Consider the following 26,579-nt stretch of genomic DNA (forward strand, 5'->3'; position numbering starts at 1 on the left):
ACCGAAAAAGTTCCCATACTCGACCAAAACCGTCCGAAGTTTATGTATCTTCTTCGTTATCATTTCTGAGTTATCTCTTATGACACTCTCTCAAATAGTTGTGATTTGTATATACCCTCTAATTTTTTGAATTTTATATCATAAATTTTTATTTTGTTTTCGAATATGTTGCATTTACTTTTAAAAAAGATGCATTCAGTCGTTTTGTTTTACATCCAATTACAATGAGTTTGTAGACAAAGGTAATATTTTTGGTTAGCCTGCTTTTAGCTTGCTTGCTTGCTGAACCGTGAAGTCGTTATTAGGTAAGGTATACTACCCTTTTTCGAAGTAGCCTAGTACTACAGACATATAGATTAGTTATCTGTCGGACTAGTCTACTATTTAAGGAGGGTAGTTTACCTACCCTAATAATAACTTCTTGCACGGTTCAGCTAATAAGTAAGCTAACCAAGTAAGATACCACCACTGCCTACACACTCAATGTAATTGGCTGTAAAGTTACGCTTAATTTGATCATATAAACCAATAAAAATCTGGTATAAACATTATGAAGCAGTATAGGAGTTTCTCGACCTTCGTAAACTCTCAATCTGGCTAAAGTACAATGAGATACTGTTTGGTAAAAACTGAATGAGATGTTAAATTTGTAGTCGATAATCTCAAATAACCGATTCAGCTGCATGTACACTGTGAAGTATACACAATGGCATTTGAAAGTAAAACACATGTTGTGTTATCAGTTCTATATAGTGACGAATGTCCTTTATCCTTCTTTTTTTCTGAAATTCGATTTTTAATAATTTAAGAAATTTAAATATCTGTTTTCAAAAGATTTTTCAGTAAGATAAGCCTTTAATTCAATATATATTGCTCCACCTTCACGTGAACTTGGTTATTAATTAGCCTGTAACAATAACATTTGTAACCAAAATCAACAATTGATACATATATAGGTGCATAAATATGTTATCTTATCTCGTTCCTATATCGTATATCTGTGTATTAATATATAGATAGATTATCATATATCGAAACAGGCGTTTTATGTTTTCTTTTGCTTAAATTAATTAGATGACAGGTAATATTATCTTTAGTTTCCATGGCTACATCAAAACTGTCATTTATTATATTCAGGTTTTATTTTTTATTTTTAATCCCTGACATTAATCAGAGACATGTGTATATATGTCTCTGTATTAATCAAACACTAGTCGGATAAAGCAATATATTACAAATATACAGGGAAAAGATAGATAGATCTACCTTCGCGCATGTGTTTACGTAGAACCAATCCAGAGATCCCTTAAAAAATAAAGATTGTTGATTTGTTCATATATTTATAAACAAATATATATAAGAAAGGAATTTTCATATAATATTCCGCTATATCCGGTCAATTTGGCCGTTTCAGATGATATAATGCATTCTAGGTAATATTTTCAAAAGCATACACCAAACTGACGTTGTGATTGGTTTAAAACGTTCTAAACAATGGAAATTCAACCAATGACGTGACGTTATTATCATTTTTGGTGTACGAACAATGAGATTACCCATAGTCCTTTAGATTCGGAAAAGGTAAAATTCCATAACAAGTTCAAAATATCTGATCAAATTGGCTTGCAAATCATAAATATAAATCCGTTTTCACTCAACCATCAATGCCGTTATAATTCTTAGCTAGAGATGGGATACTCATGTGTTTAACATCTTCATTTATGTATAAAAATGTCAACATTGAAAAGTGAAACAATAGAGCCACTGGGAAGACTGACTAATTTTGTTGACTAATGTGACCAACAAAAGTAATTCTCGTTCTGGTAAAAAAATATTTATAAATTACATATTTTTATGTAACCCGACAAAAAAATAAAATTTTCTATTCTATTCTACTTAAACTGAAAATGGGGATTGGAAATTCAATATGTCAAAGAGACAAAAAAAAACCGACTAGAGAGCAGATAATAGCAGAAGGACTCCAACGGGTCTTCAACGCAGCCAGAAAATCCAACACCCGGAGGTAGGCCTCAGCTGGTCCCGTAATAAAAAAAATATGTTTTTATTCAGTTGTTCATTCAAAATATTATATGGACGTCATACTAAACTCGAAAATTTCATTTCGAAGGATAATTAAAGGGCTTCTATAATCGTTCACCTTTTATTTATGCCATTACCATAATGCATAGCATTCAAACTTTCAAACTTTTGTATCTAGGCGTCACTAGTAAGTCTTGCGTGATTAACGAACTTGACGCACTTCTGGCGTATTAAATTTTAAACCTGAGGCCTTTTTTTAGCTATTATTCGTGTGTTTCTTTTGTCAAATATGTTCTCCTATTTCAATGATTTGTATTGTAGTTCTGTAATATTGTGTTGTCATTTTAATGTTATAAGTTAACATGGCCATTAAAGCGGTAGGTTTGGCATGCCACAAATCCTGGTTCAACCTACCATTTTTTTCTTTAAAAAATATCCTGTGTAAAGTAGGGCATATGGTCATTGTTATATTATAATAGTTCGTTTCTCTGTGTGTTATATTTTAACGTTGTGTTTGTGTTGTGTCGTTTTTTTTCTCTTATATTTGAGTGTGAATTCACATTATTCATAAGACGTGTCATGGTACTTTTCTATCCCAAATTCATCGGTATTAAGTTTTAATGTTATATTCATTGGATTTTGTCTAATGCTTAGTTCGTAATGCTCTTCTACTTTGTACTTTTTTGGCTTTATAAATATTTTGATATGAGCGTCACTGATGAGTCTTGTGTAGACTAAAAGCGGCGTCTGGCGTCAGTACTGATCCTGATACCTTTGATAACTTTTGTCTGTGTGTATTACATTTTAATGTTGTGTCATCTTTCTCCTCTTGCATTTAATGCGTTTCCCTCGGTTTTGGTTGTGACCCATATTTGTTTTTTTTCTATCGATTTCTGAGTTTTGAACTTCGGTATACTACTGTTGCCCACGAGTACGTCGTGGTGTACTATGCTCTTTGTTCGTATTTGGTTTGTAGTAAGATTTCTAGAGGGCGTGTTGTCAACAGGAAGTTGTAATCAACCGCGGGAAGTTTAATTTGGCGCCAGATATTGAGAAAGAAGACAAAGAAACGTCCAACAAAAAACTTAATAAATCTTGAATTTATTTTCATTTACCTGAAAATTATAGCAGATACAATGTTTGTCAACAAAAGAGGTAAGAAATACGAGCAATAATAAACGTTAAACAAATAATGCATTAAAAAAGATAAAGAAAATTTGAAAAAAATGAAAAAGGAAACTTTAAAAAATCGGACTTGTTTGGCGTACCCAAACACTTATTATTGTTTATTTCACTAAAAAGGTCAGAAGCTGTGTAACAATGAAACTCTCATTATATTGTTTGACCTAAACAAGTAAATATGATTTTTAAAAAACATTCACATAATTTTAAAATTGATATTTTCTTGATACTGCTTGTGGTTAAAAATAAACTTGTAAAAGCTTCAACAGGTTTGGGGTAATTAGGAAGTAAGTCTTGATCACTGTTTTAGTTTTTGCTTTGACAGCATCCTTGGAGTCCATCACCATGAAATCATCAGTGGCGGATCCAGAACTTTTCCTAAAAGGGGGGGGGGGGGGGGGGGGCCCTCTCCAGTCATGCTTCAGTGAATCCCTATATAATCGACCAAATTTTTCCCATGAAAGGGGGTGGTGCAGGGTCCCCCCCCCCCTGGATCCGCCTATGATCATTTAGTTTTGACTTTGTTGGATTTTGAGCAGTCAAACAAGGGCCGTAGGACGTCTGAGCTCATAATCCACATTAAAAAGTGGATATTTGCATGTCCAATATGGATGCACTGATTTCTTGCTGCTGAAGACGCCTGAAGGTCTTGGATTCATTTAAATTGGCCCTCGAGTGATGAAAAAATAATTGGTGAATCTGACATTTAATATATTTATATAATAGCATAGATGCCAACCATTACGATGTTTCCATAGTTTTTCCGATTTTGCGATAAAAACTACGCTATTACGGTCAAAGTCGAATAGTTACGGATTCCCAATCATCGACGTTCAATTTTGTAAAACGCGGATTTTTATCATTACTTTTCTGTCCTGGTCCAGTATTTAGGAAACGCCAATGTAATGCTTCCGGTTTCTCGGGAGTTATCAACCTATTGTTGGGTAACTAACTGACTTCCGAAGAGGCAAACTTGCATTTTATTAAGTAGCTTTCCCGCTTTCTCTACTTCTCCTTGACAAAACAAAAATGGTTGAGTCGAGAACATCTGAACAATTAATGAATGGAATACATACTACAGACAACTTGTTAAATGACAAATTTTAGTGTACATCACTTTGCAACCACTCGTCAGTAATTTTTATTGGTAAATGCACGTTTATGAATGATTACTGAAAACTTTTCAAAAATACGGAAAATTTGATAGTTTGTTACTGATTGTGTCAAAAGGGGGTTGGCATCTATGTAATAGTATCGGAAGCACATGTCTGTGTTTGTTTATGTTTAACTCGTGTTGATGAGCACATGGTTGCATACCTGGTTTGTTATTGTATGATTTGATTGGCTATTGTATGTCGCAATGCAGGTATTCTACCCGTTTGTACGAGGTTAGGATCGTGATTCTCGTGCAGAATCTCATTATAAATAAACAGTGTTTTCCATTCGGCATTTAAGCCGGGTGTGCCGACCACCTTTCGATTTTAGGAGGTGGTCGGCTTTTTTTTCAAAATCCGGATTTTTTTCGGTTCCGTACCTTTAAAATTTGAATACTAATTCCGCCTTGTTTTCATTGACAAAAATGGTGTCCAATCGTCAAATTTCAATGTTTTCATTAATCAATTGGGGGAAAAGAAAGGAAGATGACGATGATGATAAAGAAAATACTAGACCAAATAAGATAAAAGAGATAAATTTTTGAAAAAATAAAATCAAAGAATATTTGACAATTAATATGACTACTTCTATTTATGTTTGTTCAACTCTATAAAATGTGAATATTATACTAATCTTTATTTCTGTGACCCCCACGTGCACCCACAGTAAATTAAAAAAGGTTGGACATTTAAAAAAAAACCACCCGGTTGCAAGTTATTTTTTTAAAACACCCACCTTACCTTAGTGAAAAAAGGAAAACACTGAATATAAGATATTTTTATAACCAGTTATTCAACGTTCTGCCTTTACTGAGTAGCATACCTTCCGTTTCGTTATACATATCCCCCACCCACCCCACCCATTTTGATAGATTTGAGTTAGACAGTTTAATGATGTGACAAGATAACTTGTAATAATAATGTATTTATTGTGTTTTGTAGATTGTTGTTGATTTTGATTTTTAGTGGGATGGAGTCCCGATACGGTGTTTTGTTGTATTGAGAAAATTGTGTGATTTGCTTGGATGAGTTATTTGATGCAGATGGACGTTTAAATGACTATTGAAATATGAATATATATGAAATGGTTTTGATGTTTGAAGAAAAATAAAAAATAAAGTATAAGTGTGCTACTCACAAGGAGAGCTCATTCCTATTGTATACATGTGTTGAGTTTTATTGACTAAATAATTTATGTTCGGTTAAGCTTGGCGAATTAGAACATAATGATATTTACTAATGCTTCAGTTTCAGGGCTCACACTACTTCAGAATTATAGGGAGAAGTGACTTCTCTTTTTGAAACTGAAAGGGAGAAGTGGTGAGATTTGAAAGAGAAGTGCTCATTCGCGCGGGTGCGCTACAATGTTTGGATTTTACAATAGTATAAAGGGCCATATGTAAATAATGTTCTTTTTATGTTGTTCAATTCATATGAGTAAAAAATTTCAATTAAAGTAACATTTGAAATTAAAATTTGTTTAAGTTTTACTAAGGTTCTTGTGAGAAACTACCAACTAAATATCTAGCACTAAAAAAAAAATTATTTAAAAAAATGTAAAGAAATTATATCAATTACAATTTAATTAAAAATTATCTTGTGTATGAAATTCAGTGTTTCTCATAAAAAAAATATAAAAGTTATTAAGCTGGGCCATAATATATTGATATTAGTATAATAGTCTCAGAGTTAAGCAACTTTAATCAATAGTTTGAATCATTCATAAAAAATATAGGGAATTATATACACCAATCAATTAGATGTAACCAAAAGTCTCTTAATGCGTGTGGGATGCGTAATTTTTCCCTTTGGGATCAATATTCTTCTGTCAGCTGTTCCATCCGTGCTTCCGTAGTAATTATTGTAAAAGTACGGATTTCGGTCATAGCTGGTCCGGTTCAGATCCGTAGTTTAGAAATCGGTCAATGGCGGACGAATGCAAGAAAATTTACAAAAATAAACGATGTTTGACAAGTTATTTGGAAAGGAACATGACGGTTTTAATGCAATAAATGGATTAAACATTTACTGGAGGCAACTTTTATCACGTTTAAATGAAGTAACAAACTTATTTTGCCGCCAAAATTTAGGTTGATGTACGTTTTCGAGTAACAAGCACCGGAACTTGCGAAAATGCACGAAGTGATAAAAAGTTGTATTTCTATCAAATAACCTGATACACACTGCGAAGACAATGCTTCAACCTCTTTTCTAAAGATAATGAATAGTTTATGTCTGAATTTCTTTAACTATCACTTAAAAATTAATGTTTCATCAACTTGGTAAAAATTGAAAATGTCCGATGACGGAAGCGACTGAAAGCGACTTTTGTCAAGAACAGGGCGACTTGTTTTCGCTTTTGGCGGTCGGGGAAAGCGAAGTGACGGTCGGGAGGGCGACTTCTTCGCCCAAGTCGCCTGGTAGCGTGAGCCCTGCGTTTCAGGGGCAGATCCAGTCATTTATAAAAGGGGATAAACACTGGATAAATTGGAATGTCCCCATTCAAAAGCATATTGATCCTCACTAATAAAAGGAAAAAAGGGGGAGGGTGGTGTTCCAAACCCCTGGAACAAATCCCTCTCTTGATCTGCCATTTAAATAAGTTGCATCTAAAATTGTAGTGAGATAATGGAAAACTGACCTGATTCTATTGTACAAGTTGCCTATACATTGTAGTTAATCTTTTATAATCACTCACCCAAAGAATAATATTCTAACATTGTACTTAAAGCCACTTAAAAAACTTATGCATATTCTTTTACTATGCTCAGCTATAAGTGCATATGAGATGGTGCTGTATGTCTAGGTAGATATTGATTAATGACAATGAGAATCAACAGGTTTAATATGCCCACCTACGATAGTAGAGGGGCATTATGTTTTCTGGTCTGTGGGTCCCTCCGTTTGTCCCGCTTCAGGCTAAAGATTTTAGTCGTGGTAATTTTTGATGAAGTCCAATCAACTTGAAACTTAGTACACATGTTCCCCATGATATGATCTTTTTAATTTTTATGCCAAATCAAAGTTTTGATCCCAATTTCACAGTCCACTGAACATAGAAAAAGATAGTGCAAGGTTAAAGTTTTGGTGACAAGTCAAGGTACATGAAGTTATTGATGAAGTTGAAGTCACATCAACTTGAAACTTAGTACACATGTTCCCTATAATATGATCTTTCTAATTTTAATTCCAAATTAAAGTTTTGACCCCAATTTCAGACCACTGAACATGGAAAATGATAGTGCGAGTTGGGCATCTGTGTACTATGGACACATTCTTGTTTCTAGGTATTTTAGGGAAAAGGACCCTGGTCAATAGCTATTGGTTGAACAAAATGAACATCGCTGTCATTAATAATAAAGATGACAATAAATTTTGAGATCGTTTGTGAATTTTCCTCCCAAAATTGGGGAAAATATGGGGTATTTACCAGCTGGAATGGTCAGATTATCAGACCATGTGGAAAGCTAGAAAAATCAATGTTTAACAACTGTGAATGCATTGTGGAAAACAGGATGGTCATATAAAGACTTTGTTGACCTTAAATTATGTCCATCTTAAAATTATGTGACTCTTTTGAAAGTTACTAATTATGTAAAATAAACTAAAACGGTTAAAACCAGGAAGATGCTTTACATGGCAAAAGTCATGGTTCACAAAACTTTGTGCATTATTTCAGATGGGAGACAAGAAAAGGTTATGTTTGACAAGATCACTTCAAGAATACAGAAGCTGTGCTATGGATTGAATTCAGATTTTGTAGACCCTGTAAGTATTTCATTCATTGATATTCTTTACAAGTATGATATTGTCAAATTTATCATTGATTATTGGGAACAATTGTACTGTAGCAACTTGAAAAAGAAACACATTTTATACCATGCAAGTTTTTATGTTTTTTTTTTGTTTTTTGACATACATGTGTTCACTAGTTGTGTATAGCATATTCCTCTTGCTTTTTTTAGGCAGCAATTACGTTGAAGGTTATAAATGGGTTATATCCAGGTGTCACCACTGTGGAACTGGACAATCTGGCTGCCGAAACTGCTGCTACCATGACAACCAAACATCCAGATTATGCCCAACTGGCTGCCCGAATTGCTATCTCAAATTTGCACAAGGAAACAAAGAAAGTCTTTAGTGGTAGGTAATAACGGGACAATTTTAAATAATGATGACATTTTTTTTACAGTTAAATATATTATCTTATTACTATCAGCTGCAGATTCTTGTTAAAGTTCAAATTAAAAAAAACCAATTAGGTCTACAACAACAGGCCAAACATAAAATGTTTTAAAACAGTTGCCGAACTGGGTGTTATTTTCGACAATGAAAATTTCAGATTTGTAAATTAATAAAATTGTCTCTTGATGATTATCCCATTTTCGAAGTGTATTCCCTGGTACGATACTTGTATTTTGTATTTACATGTCGTTTTAATATTAAAAAATTATGTTAAATTATTATTAAAAGTGAAAAAAGTACTTCTATAGGCAGTTATGTATGAAACACATATCAGTAGCAGGGATGATTCCACTATATAGTTTAGGGCCGCCAAGCGGCCCTAAAATTGGCCAGCGGCCCCAAAAAAATATTTGTGAATATATATTCCCAATTCATGAAAATAAAATAAAAATCGGTATTTCTGGAAAAGTTTAGGACTTTATTCGTTATAGGTTGAAAAATATAAGCAAAGTTTAGATGTTTATGAAGTGTCTTATATTTTTACTTTAGTGGAATCTTAACAACGATTTGATTTTAAATGTCAACATGAGGTAAACAATTTTAGCAGCCGGATTCAATTGATTAAAATGTTATGGGAGTATTTGATCTCGTAAAAGTAGATCGCTCAGCAGGTTGACCAAAAACATGCTTTTTGTCAAAATAGGTCACTGGTGTCAAAGCAGACCTTGGCTAAGAGCAAATTTAAAATTTGATATAACATTGATGAATACATTTTATTTGGCGCAAATCTCGTTAAAGCAGATGGCCCAGCAGAACTGGTTAAGAAAATTGATGAAAACTTGTTTTGTAAAAAAAAAATTTTTAAATTTTGCACTATTTCCTCGAAAGACAAAAGTTTGAGCGTTTTTGAAAAATAATGTTGATGATAGACCATTCATGAAATACGATATGTCACAGATATGGAACTGTTTCAAAAGTTATGAAAATGATCTTTTCTTCTTCTTTAGTTACGGAATACCATCAACTTTTTGAGAATTACTTTCCGGTTCATGCCTGTATAATGTCGTTTTAAGTTAATTACAATTATTCTTTTACTTATTTATTCTTTTACAATTTTCCAAATAATTTTGAAGTTCACTGGTCAATTGCTTTAAATATATCTTATCAATTAAGTATATACTATTTTGTTATTGCTTTTCTGAATACGACAATGGGCCAAATCAATTTGAAATCCATTTGAATCAAAGTAAATTTATAAAGATGACCTGTTGAAAAAATACCAAATGGGTGATTTTTTTCAGCTTGGTTTATATTGCAAGCCGTCTTGCTATTTAATTTAACTTCAATATATCGTATACACTTTATAAGATATCTTGTATAGTTTATAAGATATTAAACAGATATATCATGTTAAGGAGGGGTATTTGTGAAAAATAACAGTCGAGAGAATGATCAATTTCGCGAGCCGTAACTTGAGGGAAATTCATTCTCAAGACTGGTATTTTTCGCAAATACCCCTCAAGAACATGCTATATCTGTTTAATTACACCGAATGTTAATGTTCAAAAACGCATTGATGATCGTGACGTTACAAGCGTTCAGTATGATATAGTATTTTTTGACAAATACAACGGCAGAGAGGGTAAACAAGGTATATCATTTTGGCAAATACCCCGGCGGCGTTAAAATTGAACGATATTCATTTGAAAACAGTAAATTGGTGAAAAATACACTAGCTATCAACCAATCAAAATCCAGGATTCTTACATAAGGTGTAAGTATATATAAAATATCTTATAGATTATATAAGATATCTTATAAAATTTATGAAATTTACAATTTTCAAAATAATTTTATATATTTAAAATATAAGAGATATCTTATAAAGTATATATCTTATGAACTATATAAGATATCTTATAAACTATATGAGATATCTTATACACTATATACAATATAAGATATTTTATGAATTATATAAGATATCTTATAAACTATATGAGATATCTTATACACTATATACAATATAAGATATTTTATGAATTATATAAGATATCTTATAAACTATATCATGTATATGAGATATATTATACACTATATGAGATATTTTATAAACTAGTTAAGATATCTTATAACAATATAAGATATCTTATAAACTATATCAATCTTATTAAGTTTATAAGATATCTTATATTGTTTATAAGATATGAAATATATTCATTAGATATCTTAATAACGTAAGAAGATACCTTATTAAATATATAAGATATCTTATAAACTATATTAAATATCTTATAAACTATATGAGATATCTTATCAACTATATAAGATACCTTATAAACTATATAAAATATCTTATACACTATAAATAATGTTAATTATAAAATATCTCGCAGAAAAAAATATTTATAAGATAAATCGTGTGCAATGATTTTGGTAATGCAAATGGTAGTTTTTACAGGAAAATGATATTATTTCGTCTTAGATTTTATGCATAAATAATTCCCAATTGGAATAAAAATTCCCAATTCAGGGCTCACACTACTTCAGAATTATAGGGAGAAGTGACTTCTCTTTTTGAAACTGATAGGGAGAAGTGGTGAGATTTGAAAGAGAAGTGCTCATTCGCGCTGTGCGATACAATGTTTGGATTTTACAATAGTATAAAGGGCCATATATGTAAATAATGTTTTTTTTATACTGTTCAATTCATATCTGAGTAAAAAAATTACAATTAAAGTAACATTTGAAATTAAAAGTTGTTTAAGCTTGTGAGAAACTACCAACTAAATATCTAGCACTAAAAAAATAAAAAATATTTAAAAAAATGTAAAGAAATTATAATATATCAATTACAATTTAATTAAAAATTATCTTGTGTATGACATTCAGTGTTTTTCATAAAAAAAATATAAAAGTTATTAAGCTGGGCCATAATATATTGATATTAGTATAATAGTCTCAGAGTTAAGTAACTTTAATCAATAGTTTGAAACAATCCATAAAAAATATAAGGAATTATATACACCAATCAATTAGATGTAACCAAAAGTCTCTTAATGCGTGTGGAATGCGTAATTTTTCCCTTTGGGATCAATATTCTTCTGTCAGCTGTTCCATCCGTGCGTCCGTAGTAATTGTTGTAAAAGTACGGATTTCGGTCATAGCTGGTCCGGTTCAGATCCGTAGATTAGAAATCGGTCAATGGCGGACGAATGCAAGAAAATTTACAAAAATAAACGATGTTTGACAAGTTATGTGGAAAGAAACATGACGTTTTTAATGCAATAAATGGATTAAAATTTACTGGAGGCAACTTTTATCACGTTTAAATGTAGTAACAAACTTATTTTGCCGCCGAAATTGAGGTTGATGTACGTTTTCGAGTAACAAGCACCGGTACTTGCAGAAATGCACGAAGTGGCACCCACGAAGTGATAAAAAGTTGTATTTTTATCAAATAACCTGCTACACACTGCGAAGACAATGCTTCAACCTCTTTTCAAAAGATAATGAATCGTTTATGTCTGAAATTCTTTAATTATCAATAAAAATTTGATGTTTCATCAACTTGGTAAAAATTGAAAATGTCCGATGACGGAAGCGACTGAAAGCGACTGTCGTCAAGAACAGGGCGACTTGTTTTCGCTTTTGGGGGTCGAGGAAAGCGAAGTGACGGTCGGGAAGGCGACTTCTTCGCCCAAGTCGCCTGGTAGCGTGAGCCCTGCAATTTGATGTTCAAGGGACCCATTTGAAAACACCTGGAATCATCCCTGAGTAGCCAGGGGAAAAATGTACATTTAGGCCAAATAAAAAAATAAGTGTTTATTTCCCTACCTACTCTAAATTTTGAGTTTGGAAATAGCCTACCTTAAAGTTTTTTTGTCATTTTTCAATAAGCACTGTCAGAATGTCTCTCCCATAGACCATGTAGACTCAATATAAATTAAATCTTGAGTTTAGATAAAATAAAAAAATTCTACCTTCCCTATTTTCTTACAAAGATGTTATAGGAGATACTAATATTTAATATGGCCTTAAACAAATATTTACATTTTCAGAGGTCAGTGATGATTTATATAAATGGATAAATCCAAAAACTGGAAAACATTCACCAATGATCTCCAAAGAAACCCATGAAATCATCATGAAACATGCAGATGTAAGTATTGATCAGGATTTTATGTTTCGATCACTTATTTTGTACTCTTGAGTACTGAGTAAAGTTTTATGACTGAGAGCTCAGATGTCTCAGGTTCTGTACAAGTCATTTTTATGCCTCACTTAGGGGTTTTATGTTTTTGGTCTGTGCAATCGTCCGTCCCGCTTCATGAAGTTCATGTTGATTTATGTACACAAAATGAACATTAAAAAAATGTGTAACACATAAACAAACAACCACTGAATTGCAGGCTACTGAATTGGGACAGGCACAGACATACAGAATTAAGATTGCTTTATAATTAATAATAATAGACTTGAATTAACTTTAAAAAAATTCAATTTAAAGAAAAACGAATGTTGAATGCAAAAAAATATCAATAATTATTGTATCTCTTTATATGATTTATTTAAACTTTACAGAAACTGAATTCAGCAATGATCTATGACAGAGATTTCAGCTACAACTATTTTGGGTTCAAGACGTTGGAAAGGTCTTATCTGTTGAAAATTGACCAGAAAGGTAAGGCATTTCAAAGGTCATAACTAATTTATCACTGGAAAGGTACAAAATCACTGAAAGGGTTAGAGACCTGATACTTCGTTATTTCATATCTGATTGTTAGAAATATTTGCACCTTTTAATTTTTGTTAGATAAGAAATATAGTAAATTATTAACCCATACCACCAACAAATGTTATTTACCCCATAGCAAACACTCAAAATGAAACAAAGGAAACAAAAATCAATCTAAGGTTGAATTTTGTTTCATAAACAATTGTTTAGTTATAATAATTTTACATGTCTCAACTAAAAATGACTTGTTTTATTTTATTATAGTTGCTGAACGTCCCCAACACATGTTAATGAGAGTTGCTGTAGGAATACACGAAAATGATATAGAGGCTGCTATTGAGGTAGGAATATAGAATTAAATTGGGTTCAATGTCCCATGAGATTAAAAAATGTGATTGCTAAAATTTATTTTGCTGATTACCTGAACAGAAAGTAAAAAAGTTCTCAGATCCTTGAACACACCATCTTTAGTTTTAAATAGATTGATACAGTGTCAATACTTGTATTAAAAGAACTTGAAGGTGTGGTATGATTGTCAATGGGTGTCCTCTTTTAAACATTTGGACTTAAGTGGGAAATTTCACACTTAAAGATGGATCAGGATGCAGAATGTTTGTTTTATTTTTTGCAAGACTAGGTAAATATTCATTGGATGATCGTTATAGTGTAGAAAATATTTATCGTCAAAAATACAAAATACACTCATACCTACCTTGGTGTCCATGTCTCAGACCCTCATTTTCAGACCCTCCCAAGTCATTTCAATTATTTATCTCTTCAGCGGTTATTTTTTTATGCCCAACCTACAATAGTAGAGGGGCATTATGTTTTTCTGGTCTGTCCGGCTTCAGGTTAAAGTTTTTGGTCAAGGTAGTTTTTAATAAGTTGGTCCAATCAACTTCAAACTTTGAACTCATGGTCCTTATGATATGATATGATCTTTCTAATTTTAATGCCAAATTAAAGTTTTTACCCTAATTACATGGTCAACTGAACATAGAAATGATACTGTGATCCGTGTACTGGGAACACATTTTTGTTTAGCACAAAATTGTCATTCCCACTTTTAGCAACATTAATTCTAATGATTTTAACTACCAATATAATCATGATTTTGGAATTTGCATGTTTGCCGTAAAAATCAGATGTTTTTGTTTTCTTTCAGACATACAATTTGTTGTCAGAGAAATGGTTCACTCATGCCTCACCAACCTTGTTCAATGCAGGAACATGTCGACCCCAGCTGTCAAGGTGAATATTGTATATTTTCTAAATGGGATTGAAATTGAGACAGAAAAAAAGTCGAGAAATTTCATGAATCCTTATTAGAGAAGGTGATATTGCTTGCAATTTTATAAATGCTAGAAAGAAGATATTTTTAAGTAATCAACAAATGCTTGTGGCTAAAAATATACAATTATGCATTTGGTAGCAAACTCTTAGACTTCATCATTTTTTTGCTTGAGAATTTTAACATCTTAAATAAAAAAATTAGTTGAATCTGCATTTTCCTTGGACTATCCCATTATAGTGGAAGGTTTTCAAGTACATGTGTCCTTTACATGAGTTGTAAATAAAGTGAATTTTAGAATAAGTGTTCTGAATAAATTTCATTGCTCACTGAAAATGGATATATAATTCCTATGGAAACAGATTTATGATTTCATTAAAAAAAAATTGAAGCATAAGTGACTTCTGAATAAGATGCTAAATGATAGGAATTACTGTGGATTCATTATACCCCCGCTTTAAAAAAGGGGGGGTATACTGTTTTACCTCTGTCTGTCCTTCCGTCAGTCAGTCCGTCCGTCCGTCCCATGAAAATTTTTCGTCGCATTTTTCTCAGGAACTACAATACAAGGATTTCTGAAATTTGGTTTCAGGGTTTATCTAAGTCAGCTATACCGTGTGATGCGTTTTCAGATTTATCACTCGACAACTTCCTGTTTACTGAACACTTGTACTATTTTACACATGATAAACAAGTAGAAAATTTCCGTCACATTTTTCTCAGGAACTACAATACAAGGATTTCTGAAATTTGGTTTCAGGATTTATACAAGTCAGCTATACCGTGTGATGCGTTTTCAGATTCATCACTCAACAACTTCCTGTTTACCGAACACTTGCATATTTTTACACTATTAAAATTATCCACTTGCGGCGGGGGTATCATCAGTGAGCAGTAGCTCACAGTTTCACTTGTTTTTTTTTGGGTGCCAATTTTTGTGGATTGAGGAAAACTTGCATATCCGTGGATGTTTATTTTGTTGTTTTGGCTAGTTCTGCATACATTCCTTAAATAAGAAAAATATGTAATTCGTTAAACTTCCTGGTTCTCCTGTACCCTTGAAATCCACGAAAATTAGTATCCAACGAATATTAGTCCACAGTAACTGGATTCTTGTATTGTATTGTCAATTTTGTTTTTCAGCTGTTTCTTATTGACCATGCATTCAGACAGTATTGAGGGGATCTACGACACGTTGAAACAATGTGCCCTTATATCCAAATCAGCAGGCGGGATAGGACTTAATGTACATAACATAAGAGCTACAGGAAGCTACATTGCTGGGGTATAGTTATATTTGGAATAGTCTTGGGGTTATTCCATTAAAATGTATGTGGGAGGGTAGGAAGGAAAGTTTACTTATTGAATGTGGGTCATATGTCTTTTTCAGGCCAAAATTAAAAATATGTTTGTTTCCCCTCCCCCACCCGGGTCAAAAATAAGCCCCCGGGTCAAAAAATTATTTTCCACAAAAAAATCGAAATTATTTTTTTCTTTCCAGAAAATAATGTTTCCATTTTTGGAAAGTGCTTGAAAGCAGAAGGATTGATAATCTAAATAAATACACTCAAATTGAGCACAAACAACTGATAAGTGGCCTGGATTGGACAAGTCAAACCATTCATGTGACCATGCTATGACAATCACATTCAGTTAAAAAAAAAAAAAAAAAAAGAACCTGCCTTCTTGGTCTGTTTACAAAGGGTAGATCCGGGGGAGGGGAAACCGACATTCTTTTAAATGTGGCCTCAGTAAGTTTCCATTACCATTATGCAAAATTATCTATAAAAAAAAAACGTTCTGGTTTTAGGGATAATTCAAAAGTCCCTTCCTACCCTCCCACATACATTTTAATGGAATAGCCCTTCTGTTTCATGTGCAGAATAGAAGTTTGTTATAAACTATATGAAATTAGAATGTCATGGTATTTTGCTAATTTGAAGTAAGGTCTATTTTAGGAAAAAAATTGTATTGGAGGTTTGGAAACTACATGTTTTTCAGTGTTTTTTAAATTTTTTAACCCTTTCAACGCTACACAAAAAAATAGAAAAATGGCTGCTGCTGCTGCATTTTTTTTTAGTACATTCATTAGAACAGTATTTTCCTTTTCAGACTGCTGTATCTTTTTTATTATATGAGATACAGAGAAAGTTATTGCATGAAAAATGCTCAGGAGAGCATGAACTGTAATGTTAGGCAATTATTTTACTGAAATTTTTATCAGGTTACCTGCGTTTTCAGGTAATTAACAGGTAAAAGGTGTAATTTATTACATTTGTGTTGAATTTTGAATAAAAACTACTTTTAGTCTTCATTTATTTTGTTGTTTTATCTGCCATATTGTAAAGAAGACACCAGTTGCCCGATTCCGTAGCGTATTGTACCATACATAACGTTTTATGTAATCGTGGCACAAATAAATAGCTCCGTCCTAAAAAATTTCAGTCAACCTCCGGTTTCCCCCCTTTTTCTACGTCTCGTAATGATCGATCAAATCATATTTCCCACACGAATTTTATGTAATAAACACATTGAGATAACAAGAAACCTTTTAACTAATCCTCGTTGTAAGTTTCGCCAAGGAAATGCTGAAATTTTTCCATATTTACAGCTTCGTTTCCGATTTCCGCCATTTGCATTTGTCAAAATATTTGTATTTATTTTCCTTCTATTTTCCTTCTACTGCATGATTTTACTATAAAAATTGTCGGGATTTCAAGCGCAAATGAGACCTTGCATATCCTAGATTCAAACGAGGAAAAATTAGAGAGAACCCGAATGAAAACCGAATGGTTTAAGAGTCCTTATGAAAAATCCTTTTTCATCGCGGCATATGCCGCGAATAGCAGTGGCGAACGGCGTACGTCATCGCGGCATATGCCGTGTATAGCGTTGAAAGGGTTAATGAAGCAATAGATTTTGTTAGAAATGAAAATTAAAAGTTTGGGTAGTTCTATTTACACAAACAAAAAGTGATGTCAAACATTATTTTTTCTGGAATAGCCTCAACAGTATAACTTGTTTAACCCTTTTACCGATTGCTGCCCAGACTCAAGCTACTCTGAGACGATGGCTTCCCTGTCTACTATTACTTAAGTGGGAGATCTTCATAATAAATGTCAATAAAAACTTGTTTGTAGTTATTTGTGTATTTATTTCATTTACTAACACTATGTTCACAGTTTTGTTCATGTTTTGATAATTTTTTCTTCATAAAATATTCAAATTTTCAAATTTTAGGCATTATCTCGGTGAAATTCTCAAAATTCTGCTCTTTGACCCCAAATCGTAATTTTTTTAACCCAAAACGGCAAAATTTTGAAAATTTTTACGAGGCTGTACAAATTCCTCACACTGAACGATGTCCATTCAAAGTGTTTTGAACACAAAACGACATTTTATGTCAAAAAAGTATACTAGTTTGGCTTCAATTTTTCCATATTCTATCAAAAAAAATGTTCCCTCATTTCAAATTCTCGTAAATTTCCTCTGATTTTGATACGGTTTTCAACAAACGGAAGCGCCATGTTTACACTCTCATCCGGGTATTCATCAAAGAAAGATAACTCATGTTTGCACTGTTTTGAGTGGGAAACATAAAAGAGATATTCCGATCCCGGTAAAACGGGACTCATCGTCAGCTGTCTGAAGCGTGAATTCCGGTAAACCGGGATTCATCAGCGAAAGGGTTAAGAAAATAAATGTTGCACAATAATTTTATTCTGTTTAAAATTTATAAATTCTTTTTTGAGTAAAAGTTGTTTTTATCAAACAGGATGCATTAGTAGACACATGAAATATGTGTCGATTTTCATAAGGTTGGCAACAGAATTTTTTTTCTTCGTAAGATGGAAAAGTTTTTTCAACTTTCAGGATAAAAATTAACCTGTAAATATGAAGTTTCTTGTATGATCAAAATACACATATTTGAAGACTAAATGAACATATACCTATTTTATATCTAAATATATTGAACTTTGTTTTTTTTTGTTTTATTGTAGACAAATGGAATTTCAAACGGACTGTTGCCAATGTTAAGAGTTTACAACAACACAGCCAGATATGTTGACCAAGGAGGCAATAAGGTAACAAGGCAAAGTGTTCTCAATTTCTTTGTATTGTTTTAAAAATTCCTGATAAAAATGAAAGATTTAGTTGATCTTCCACAATATTGATTATACTTTATCTCATAACTTTGTTTTCTAGTATAGTTTTGAAAGTTTTCTTTGAAAATGAAGATTTGATTTATTGTCAACCAACTTATTTTTTTCGCGGATACTTTATTTCACGTTTTACCCTTTTTAGTCCACTTCGCAGCTGTTTAATTACGCGATTTTCTGATTAACTAGATAAAGTTTAATAAGGAACAATCCAAGTTTTACATATTCACGAAGATTTGTATTCGCATTATTTTTTTTCTAACGAAAATAATTTTGTTTACAGTATCTTCCAAATCATTGATTAATACTTGCAAAGCATACTGAAATACTTGTTCTAATATCTTTCAGATTTGTAATATATGTATTTACTTGTATGTACCTATTGGAAAATAGCTTCATACAGTAGAAAAATATTAAGTGCAAAAGATGTAAAAGATTTCTAGCAGTTATGTGAATTTAAAAAAAAACCTAGCAGACACGAAAAAACCACCTTAAAATATGTGCATATAATGATTGTTAACTTAACCTCAGTGGCAAATATTTGATGCATATTAACCCTTTCGCCGACGAGTCCCGGTTTACCGGGATTCACGCTTCAGACAGCTGACGATGAGTCCCGTTTTACCGGGATCAGAATACATCTTTTATATTTCCCGCTCAAAACAGTGCAAACATGAGTTATCTTTCTTTGATGAATACCTGGATGAAAGTGTAAACATAGCGCTTCCGTTTGTTGAAAACCTTGTCAAAATCGAAGGAAATTTACGGAATTTACGAGAATTTGAAATGAGGGAACATTTTTTTTGAAAGAACATGGAAGAATTGAAGCCAAACTAGTATACTTTTTTTACTTAAAATGTCGTTTTATGTACAAAACACTTGGAATGGACATCGTTCAAGTGTGAGGAATTTGTACAGCCTCATAAATTTTTTCAAAATTTTGCCGTTTTGGGTTGAAATATTACGATTTGGGGTCAAAAAGCAGAATTTTGAGAATTTCACAAAAATAATGCCGAAAATTTGAAAATTTGAATATTTTATGAAGAAAAAATTATCAAAACATAAACAAAACTGTGAACATGGTGTTTGTGAATGAAATAAATACACAAATAACTACAAACGAGTTTTAATTGACATTTATTATGAAGATCTCCCACTTGAGTAAAAGTAGCCAGGGAAGCTATCGTCTCAGAGTAGCTTCTGTCTGGGCAGCAATCGGTGAAAGGGTTAAGGATCGGAGAAAATTACTATAAATGAAATGGATGTGAGTGTCTTATGTAGTATGAGATTTTAATCCCACAACTGAAGAAATGAACGAAAGACAACTTGAACAACTTGCAAAAAAAGGACTGTCCTTCAAACTATCACAATAATTGATGCATGCAAATGATTTCTGAATTTAGAGCACTATGTTGATGAAATATATAATTTTGTTTTATTCAGAGACCAGGTGCCTTTGCTATATACCTTGAACCATGGCATGCAGATATCTTTGATTTCTTGGACTGCAAGAAAAACACTGGAAAGGAGGAGTCGAGGGCAAGAGACTTGTTCTATGCCATGTGGATACCAGATTTGTTTATGAAGCGGGTAGAATCTAATGGTGATTGGACCCTGATGTGTCCTCATGAATGTAAGGGACTGGCCGACTGCTGGGGAGAAGAATTTGAAAAGTTATATACAGGGTAAATATGCTTATTTAGTTAAAGTCATATGAAACGAGTGAGTGGTGAAAAATAATGTTTATCCAATTCTTGAACCAATGCATGTATATATCATAAACTTAGTCCTCTGTGCACGATTTTATCATTATTTTCCCAAATATATCATATAATCGTCAATTTTTTTTCTCTCTGTTTGTTATGATTTAACAAATATGGCTGCTCATTAAATGCTGTGTTTTGAAGCAGAGTTTTACCGATTGTCACCTTATAGTAAACAAATCACAAAAAGCATGGGTATTGAGCACGTGTTTAACATGTATAATCAGATATTTGTTTATTTCAATGACAGATCCATGCGTATTGCGATCATTGGATTTTTACGACGAGGGTTACGCTCGGGTCACTATGCATACTGAAAATATGTCGGCGAATTGCTTCCTGGAAGCAAGCAATTAAAAATAAGTAAACTTCTTCTAAATGTGGACAAATTAAAGAATTTTCCTCAGAAAAAAATATATGTACATAAGTTGTATAATGAAAACTATCCATTTAGTTATAAAAAACATGCATATTTTTTTTTTAATTTGAGGTTTCTTATGACTTTAAGAGAAAAAATTCCAGGAGAAATATAAAAAAGGGCAGCAAAATATCCCTTATGTTCTAATTCATAACCTCAACCAAACATATAAAACATTTATTAAAACTTAATACAAAACTCTCACTTGGGAGTAGCCACTTGCAAAAGTCAAGTGCATTTTTATTCAGGTAATAAATACACAATTCATTTTATATCAGTGAGAATTGTCTGTCGCTGACTAGCACATCACTGTTTGAGACCGATCTTAGACTATCAACCTGTAAATAAATATTTTTGATGATTATTTTTTATTTGGAAAAAAGGCCCTAGAACACTTGACTGCAATGACTCAAATGACTTTTACTACTATCAAATAACCCATGCATGAAATTCTACCTGCATACTTTATATATCCAATCAAACAGACCTATCTATAAATAGCGTAAACATGTGTTTCTTAACAAACACAACAAACTTACATCGATATATGTACAACTTTTATAAATATAAATCTAGGTAACCAACCTGCTGCAATATGAAAGATTGACACAAGCACTAAGACATTTATTTACAGCTTAATCTATAGGACCCAGCCCCAAATTGAGCAGCATTGGCTATTGGCAGGCACTAATTGCGAAATCAGTATTTTGTGTTATCTTAATAGCCTATTTAATTATTCAAATTCAGAAGTAAATTATTAATGGTTAAGTATTTTATTCTTTAACATGAAGAAATCGTTCTGACATGAAACACCTGTGTGATATTGGGACATATCACAGGAATTTTTTCTAATGTCAAGTTTTGGTTATTACATACTAACTCTTTTTTAATTTGAAGATGAACATGACCCTCTGGCCGTGTTCATCTAACCATGACCTCGTATTCATTGATCATTGGTAATCAAATAAATTTGTAACACTTATTTAAATTGATTAAGACACGCCAAAGGTGAGCATGAATTTATTAGCGGGTTTACATCTCTCCTTTATCATCAAAAGGACAACACTGAGGTTGTAAGTTCGAACCCCCACTGGACTCAAATCTTAATTGAAAAGCATTGTCTGTTTTCATATCGAAGGTCAGTGGTTTTCTCTTTGCACTCTAGCTTCCTCCACCAATCAAAGAGCTGAAAGCTCTGAAGAAAAATGACGCCACTGTCTCTAATATTGGGATAGTATTTATGCAAGTCTTGATTTTCACATACCGTAATTAGTTTAACAATGCAACATGTCTCGTAAGCATATAATTGATATTCGTATATATGTGTGTGTGTGAAGTGAAGGTGACAACTGGCTGTTTTTTTAAGACAAATGAATAGGTCAAGACTACCTGAATTGTACAAATAAATACCGTAGAAAGGCTTGTATATTTCTCACTGGTACATAGTCTGAATCCGGGTCCGTTCGCGCCCACTCATGTTCGCCCCCTTTCACTTTCACACCCTAAATGTTCGCACCCAATCTTAATTAGTTTTGTGTTTAATAACTCTGTAAGCAAGTGTTTTCTTATAAGTATAATTGTTGTCATTGTCTCAAAATAAAGTTAGACAGCATTTTTATTTGTGTTGAATAAATCTTAATCATGTTTTGGATAGCGTATTGTTAAAAATAATAATAATCCTTTCTAATTAAAGTGGTATTTTGTCAACGTTTTATTTTGTGTTGAATAACTCTTAATCATGTTTTGGTTAGTGTATTGCTATAACTTTGTTTCATTGACTTCTTTCAAAATGAAGTGAGATTCTGACTATGTTTTTTTCTGTGTGTTGAATAGATTTTATCATGTTTTGGTTATAATAGTGGATTGCTATATTTTGGTTCCTATATTTTATTGTTTCGTTGTTTCAGATCAAAGGGACCAAGCTGTTAAAAACAATTATCTTTTGTGTTTTTCCTTTAAAATCTTCAATGTTTTACTCATACCAAACTATAAATACATTCAGTAATTTTTCAACTTGAATTTGAATTAAAATTGAGCGCGAATGAGTAGAGTGCGAACATACCTTGGGTGCGAACGTGCGAGGTGCGAACCTGCAAGGTGCGAAAGTGTATTGGGTGCGAACAGACCTGATACCACAAAATATTAAGTAAATAATCTTTTTATTACTGTTATCAAAGGTCTAATGAAACTCAGGTAATTTCAAACATTTGTCAAAGAATTCTAGTCAAACCGGTACCTGGTTAAATTGGCACCTGGTTAAATTGGCACCTGGACAAATCAGCACCTGGTTAAATCGACACCTGATATAGTCAATTCGTCACCCATGTTAAATATATATTTTAACTGTATTTTAAGCAAAAAGAGTAAAAATGAGTAAGGGGTTGCTGAATTTTTTTCAGTATTTAAGCAAAAAGAGTTAAATCATGTAAATACTAACTTTCACATTTTTGGGTGTTCATTGTACATTTTGTATATATTTATTTTTCTCAACTAAATGACATTTTTGGTGTATTTTTAATGATATACATGTATATATGAGTAGTCAAAATAATTATTACGTCTGGCAAGGCTTTTTAAATTTTATTCTGGGACACCTTTCTATGACCGCAAGGCTATGTTAATTTTTTTCTGGGACGCCTTCCTAAGAAAGCCTTCCTACGAACTTCGTAAGAAGACGTCACAGAAAAAAAATAAAATAGCCTTGCCAGACGTCATAATTATTTGGACTAATACATGAGATATTGGATATTTTTATGCATTATTTAAACCAGTTGAGCATTTTACAGGATTGTTTGTTTAATGCTTTTTAAACTTTACTGGAAAAAAAAAACACCTTAAATTTGCTTATTATTTGGCATGAAAGTTTGATTTATTGAAAGGGACTCATAGTTTCCATTTTTTTTTTAATAATTGTCTAATTGTTAAAACAACAGCTTGGGTAAGGGCTTCGTTGTTTACCTTTATACACAACAACATAATTTCACTTTGGTTTCGTTGTTTACCTAAATACACAACAACATATTCACTATGTACTTGGTAACAGTTATTAATTAATTGAATAGAAAATATTATAACAAATATTATTGGATGCCGAATTGACGTCAAATAGGTGCCGATTTGACTAGATGCCAATTTAACCAGGTGCCGACTTGACTTGTACGTTTCAATTCCTCTGCGATCGTTTGCGGTATTTTCTTGAGAAAAACCTCTTTTCCATCATCAAAGAGAAGAAGAAACTGCTTGAAAATGATTCTGGAACGCTTCATGATTGTTAAAATAAGTTAAATTCACTCAAAAAACAATTTTAAAACTTGCGATGTTTAAACAGGAAGTTTCAAAAGCACGTGTAAAAAAAGAAATTAACCGGTGAGAGTGGAAATCCGTACATAACAGATATCACTATAGTACGACTTTGAAAGCAAAACAGTTCCATTCTTTTGTAAAACAGTCTTTAATATACCTATCACATTAATGTTTGAAGGGTCTTAAGCTTATTCAAACCATAAAAGTCGGTATGAAACACCAAAACGGAATGAACAATAACCGATTACGTTTTGTAGTTTACAAATTCTAAACTGGTTCCCGTCAAACTACAACACTTTGTCCGAGTGTAGTGGAATACAAGCAGAAACCAGTTAGTTTGTAAACTGGTTCCTGGCTGATTACTACACAATGACCTCTCATGCATAATTAATGATTACACAAGCAGATTCCAGTTTGTATAGAAAATAGTAAATACGAAACCAAGCGCGGTAGGCAGAGAAATGTAATGAAGTTCAGGTCGCCAGTAATGGAACAATGACTGCGTCATTTTCCAATAAAAACTGACCGCCATGAAATAGCCCAAAAGCGGTGCTTAAAAGTAGCGTTAAAACACAAAAAATCAATTAATCAAAAGGGCATGTTTAATATATATTTTGAAAATGTTTCCAGGTATGAAAAGGAAGGACGTGGACGTAAAACCATTAAAGCCCAACAGTTGTGGTATGCCATCATAGAATCTCAAACAGAAACTGGTACACCATACATGTTATACAAGGATCACTGTAACAGGAAGTCAAATCAACAAAATCTAGGAACTATTAAATGTAGTAACTTGTGTACCGAAATTGTGGAATACAGCAGCCCTGATGAGGTTAGTAAGAAATATGTGGAAAGCCTAATGGGTTGTTCACACTCAAATTTTGTGCGGTGGTTAAGGTGGGAAAAAAAGGGGGGGGGGGGGTGTAGTAACCATTAAATGTAGTAACTGTAGAGAACAGAAATAGTGTAATACAGCAGACCTGATGAGGTTAGTTTTCCTCAGTCATGGGATGACTAAAAGTTTTGGATACTGTTATTTCAGAAATTATTGTATGAATTTATTACTGCGTTTTGTTATTTTATACTGTAATATGATTCTAATTTTTGCGATATTGAGAAAAATCCTGTTTAATAAATTATTGTGATCATAACCCTGTCGCAATTTTCTCAATAGTTTCTGAATTTACAGTAGTTTACATTGTTAAAAAGTATTAACATTTTCGATTTAAAGAAAAATCTTATAGAGTTATATCATTTTTATAAGCTGTCACAAGAAGAACCCTTAATCATCAGCTTTCAAAACAATGAATAGGATAGTTTGAAGTGTCCATTATATGACAGTTGTGTTCTATTCATATGATGTGTTTGAGCTTGTGAAATTTTCCTTTAAGTATTTTTGATATTTCACTTTCCTCAAATATTTAATAATTTGAGTCATTTCTTTTCAGGTTGCAGTGTGTAATTTGGCATCCATAGCATTGAATATGTATGTTAAACCAGATAAAACATTTGACTTTGAGAAACTAAAGATGGTGACCAGAGTCATTGTACGGAATCTTAATAAGATCATAGAAGTCAACTATTACCCTGTTCCTGAGGTAAGACATCTGGGTCAATATCTTTAATTGTTTTTACATAGGCGGTAATGGTAATTCCCCTGTAGCTCAGTCCATATCCTAAACCTGGATATGTTTGGTAGCTCATTGTGAAGCTGTGACATTTCCACATGTGTGGTTAAATTTTTGGGATACGAAATGAGATTACTTTTTCCGTTAATGAGCATACCCCGAAAATCCTTTCGTGATGCAGCTTCTCGTGGTAAAAAATCCCATTTTAACACAAGTTCTTTGAAATTTTAATACTTTAAACACATTTCATAGCTTCAAAGTTGTTACACATTCATTCTATGTTCCTCTACTTTCCTAATCACCACAAATGGTTAAGCTCAGTCATTTGTAAAACATAATAGCATGTCCAATATCACTACACAGAGATTTTTTTTGTTTTCACTAAACTTTTGAGTTCCTCATAAGTAGGCGCATTAGGGATATTGTCCCATCTATAAGATAGTTGAGTACTTTAACCAAAATAAAAAGTGTTTCACTCCTTGGCAAATTTTTAACCCTTAGACTGCTACGCGCGACTATTGTCGTTCCGATAAGACAGTCCGCTACTGCTACTCGCGACTATAGTCGTTTTCCGTACTCGTTTGTTTACACAGTTACCATGGAATGGGCGGAGTCAATATTCATGAGATTGCGGCAGTTTCGACTTGTATGGATTCTGATTGGCTTAAAATCTGCGTTCTTTCGAGTGTCTCTTGACTTTTAATCAGGTATAAGCGA

The 26,579-nt window shown here is 32.5% G+C and overlaps 1 protein-coding gene across 1 annotated transcript in view; it reads left to right on the forward strand.

Annotated features, from left to right (window-relative positions):
- Nucleotides 1–3,036: 3,036 nt before the first annotated feature.
- The window catches only part of LOC143042753 (ribonucleoside-diphosphate reductase large subunit-like), a 32,865-nt gene continuing 9,322 nt past the window's right edge, over nt 3,037–26,579 (forward strand). Inside the window, exons 1-12 of the mRNA XM_076215207.1 lie at nt 3,037–3,195; nt 8,056–8,144; nt 8,342–8,519; nt 12,623–12,723; nt 13,146–13,245; nt 13,564–13,640; nt 14,465–14,550; nt 15,734–15,875; nt 18,592–18,675; nt 20,194–20,435; nt 24,865–25,066; nt 25,683–25,832. Of these exons, the coding sequence (XP_076071322.1) occupies nt 3,177–3,195; nt 8,056–8,144; nt 8,342–8,519; nt 12,623–12,723; nt 13,146–13,245; nt 13,564–13,640; nt 14,465–14,550; nt 15,734–15,875; nt 18,592–18,675; nt 20,194–20,435; nt 24,865–25,066; nt 25,683–25,832 (1,470 nt within the window). The 5' untranslated portion in view covers nt 3,037–3,176. The remainder of the gene's footprint in view (nt 3,196–8,055; nt 8,145–8,341; nt 8,520–12,622; nt 12,724–13,145; nt 13,246–13,563; nt 13,641–14,464; nt 14,551–15,733; nt 15,876–18,591; nt 18,676–20,193; nt 20,436–24,864; nt 25,067–25,682; nt 25,833–26,579) is intronic.

This window comes from Mytilus galloprovincialis, chromosome 8 (genome assembly GCF_965363235.1).
Source record: "Mytilus galloprovincialis chromosome 8, xbMytGall1.hap1.1, whole genome shotgun sequence".
Classification (NCBI taxonomy): Eukaryota; Metazoa; Mollusca; class Bivalvia; order Mytilida; family Mytilidae; genus Mytilus; species Mytilus galloprovincialis.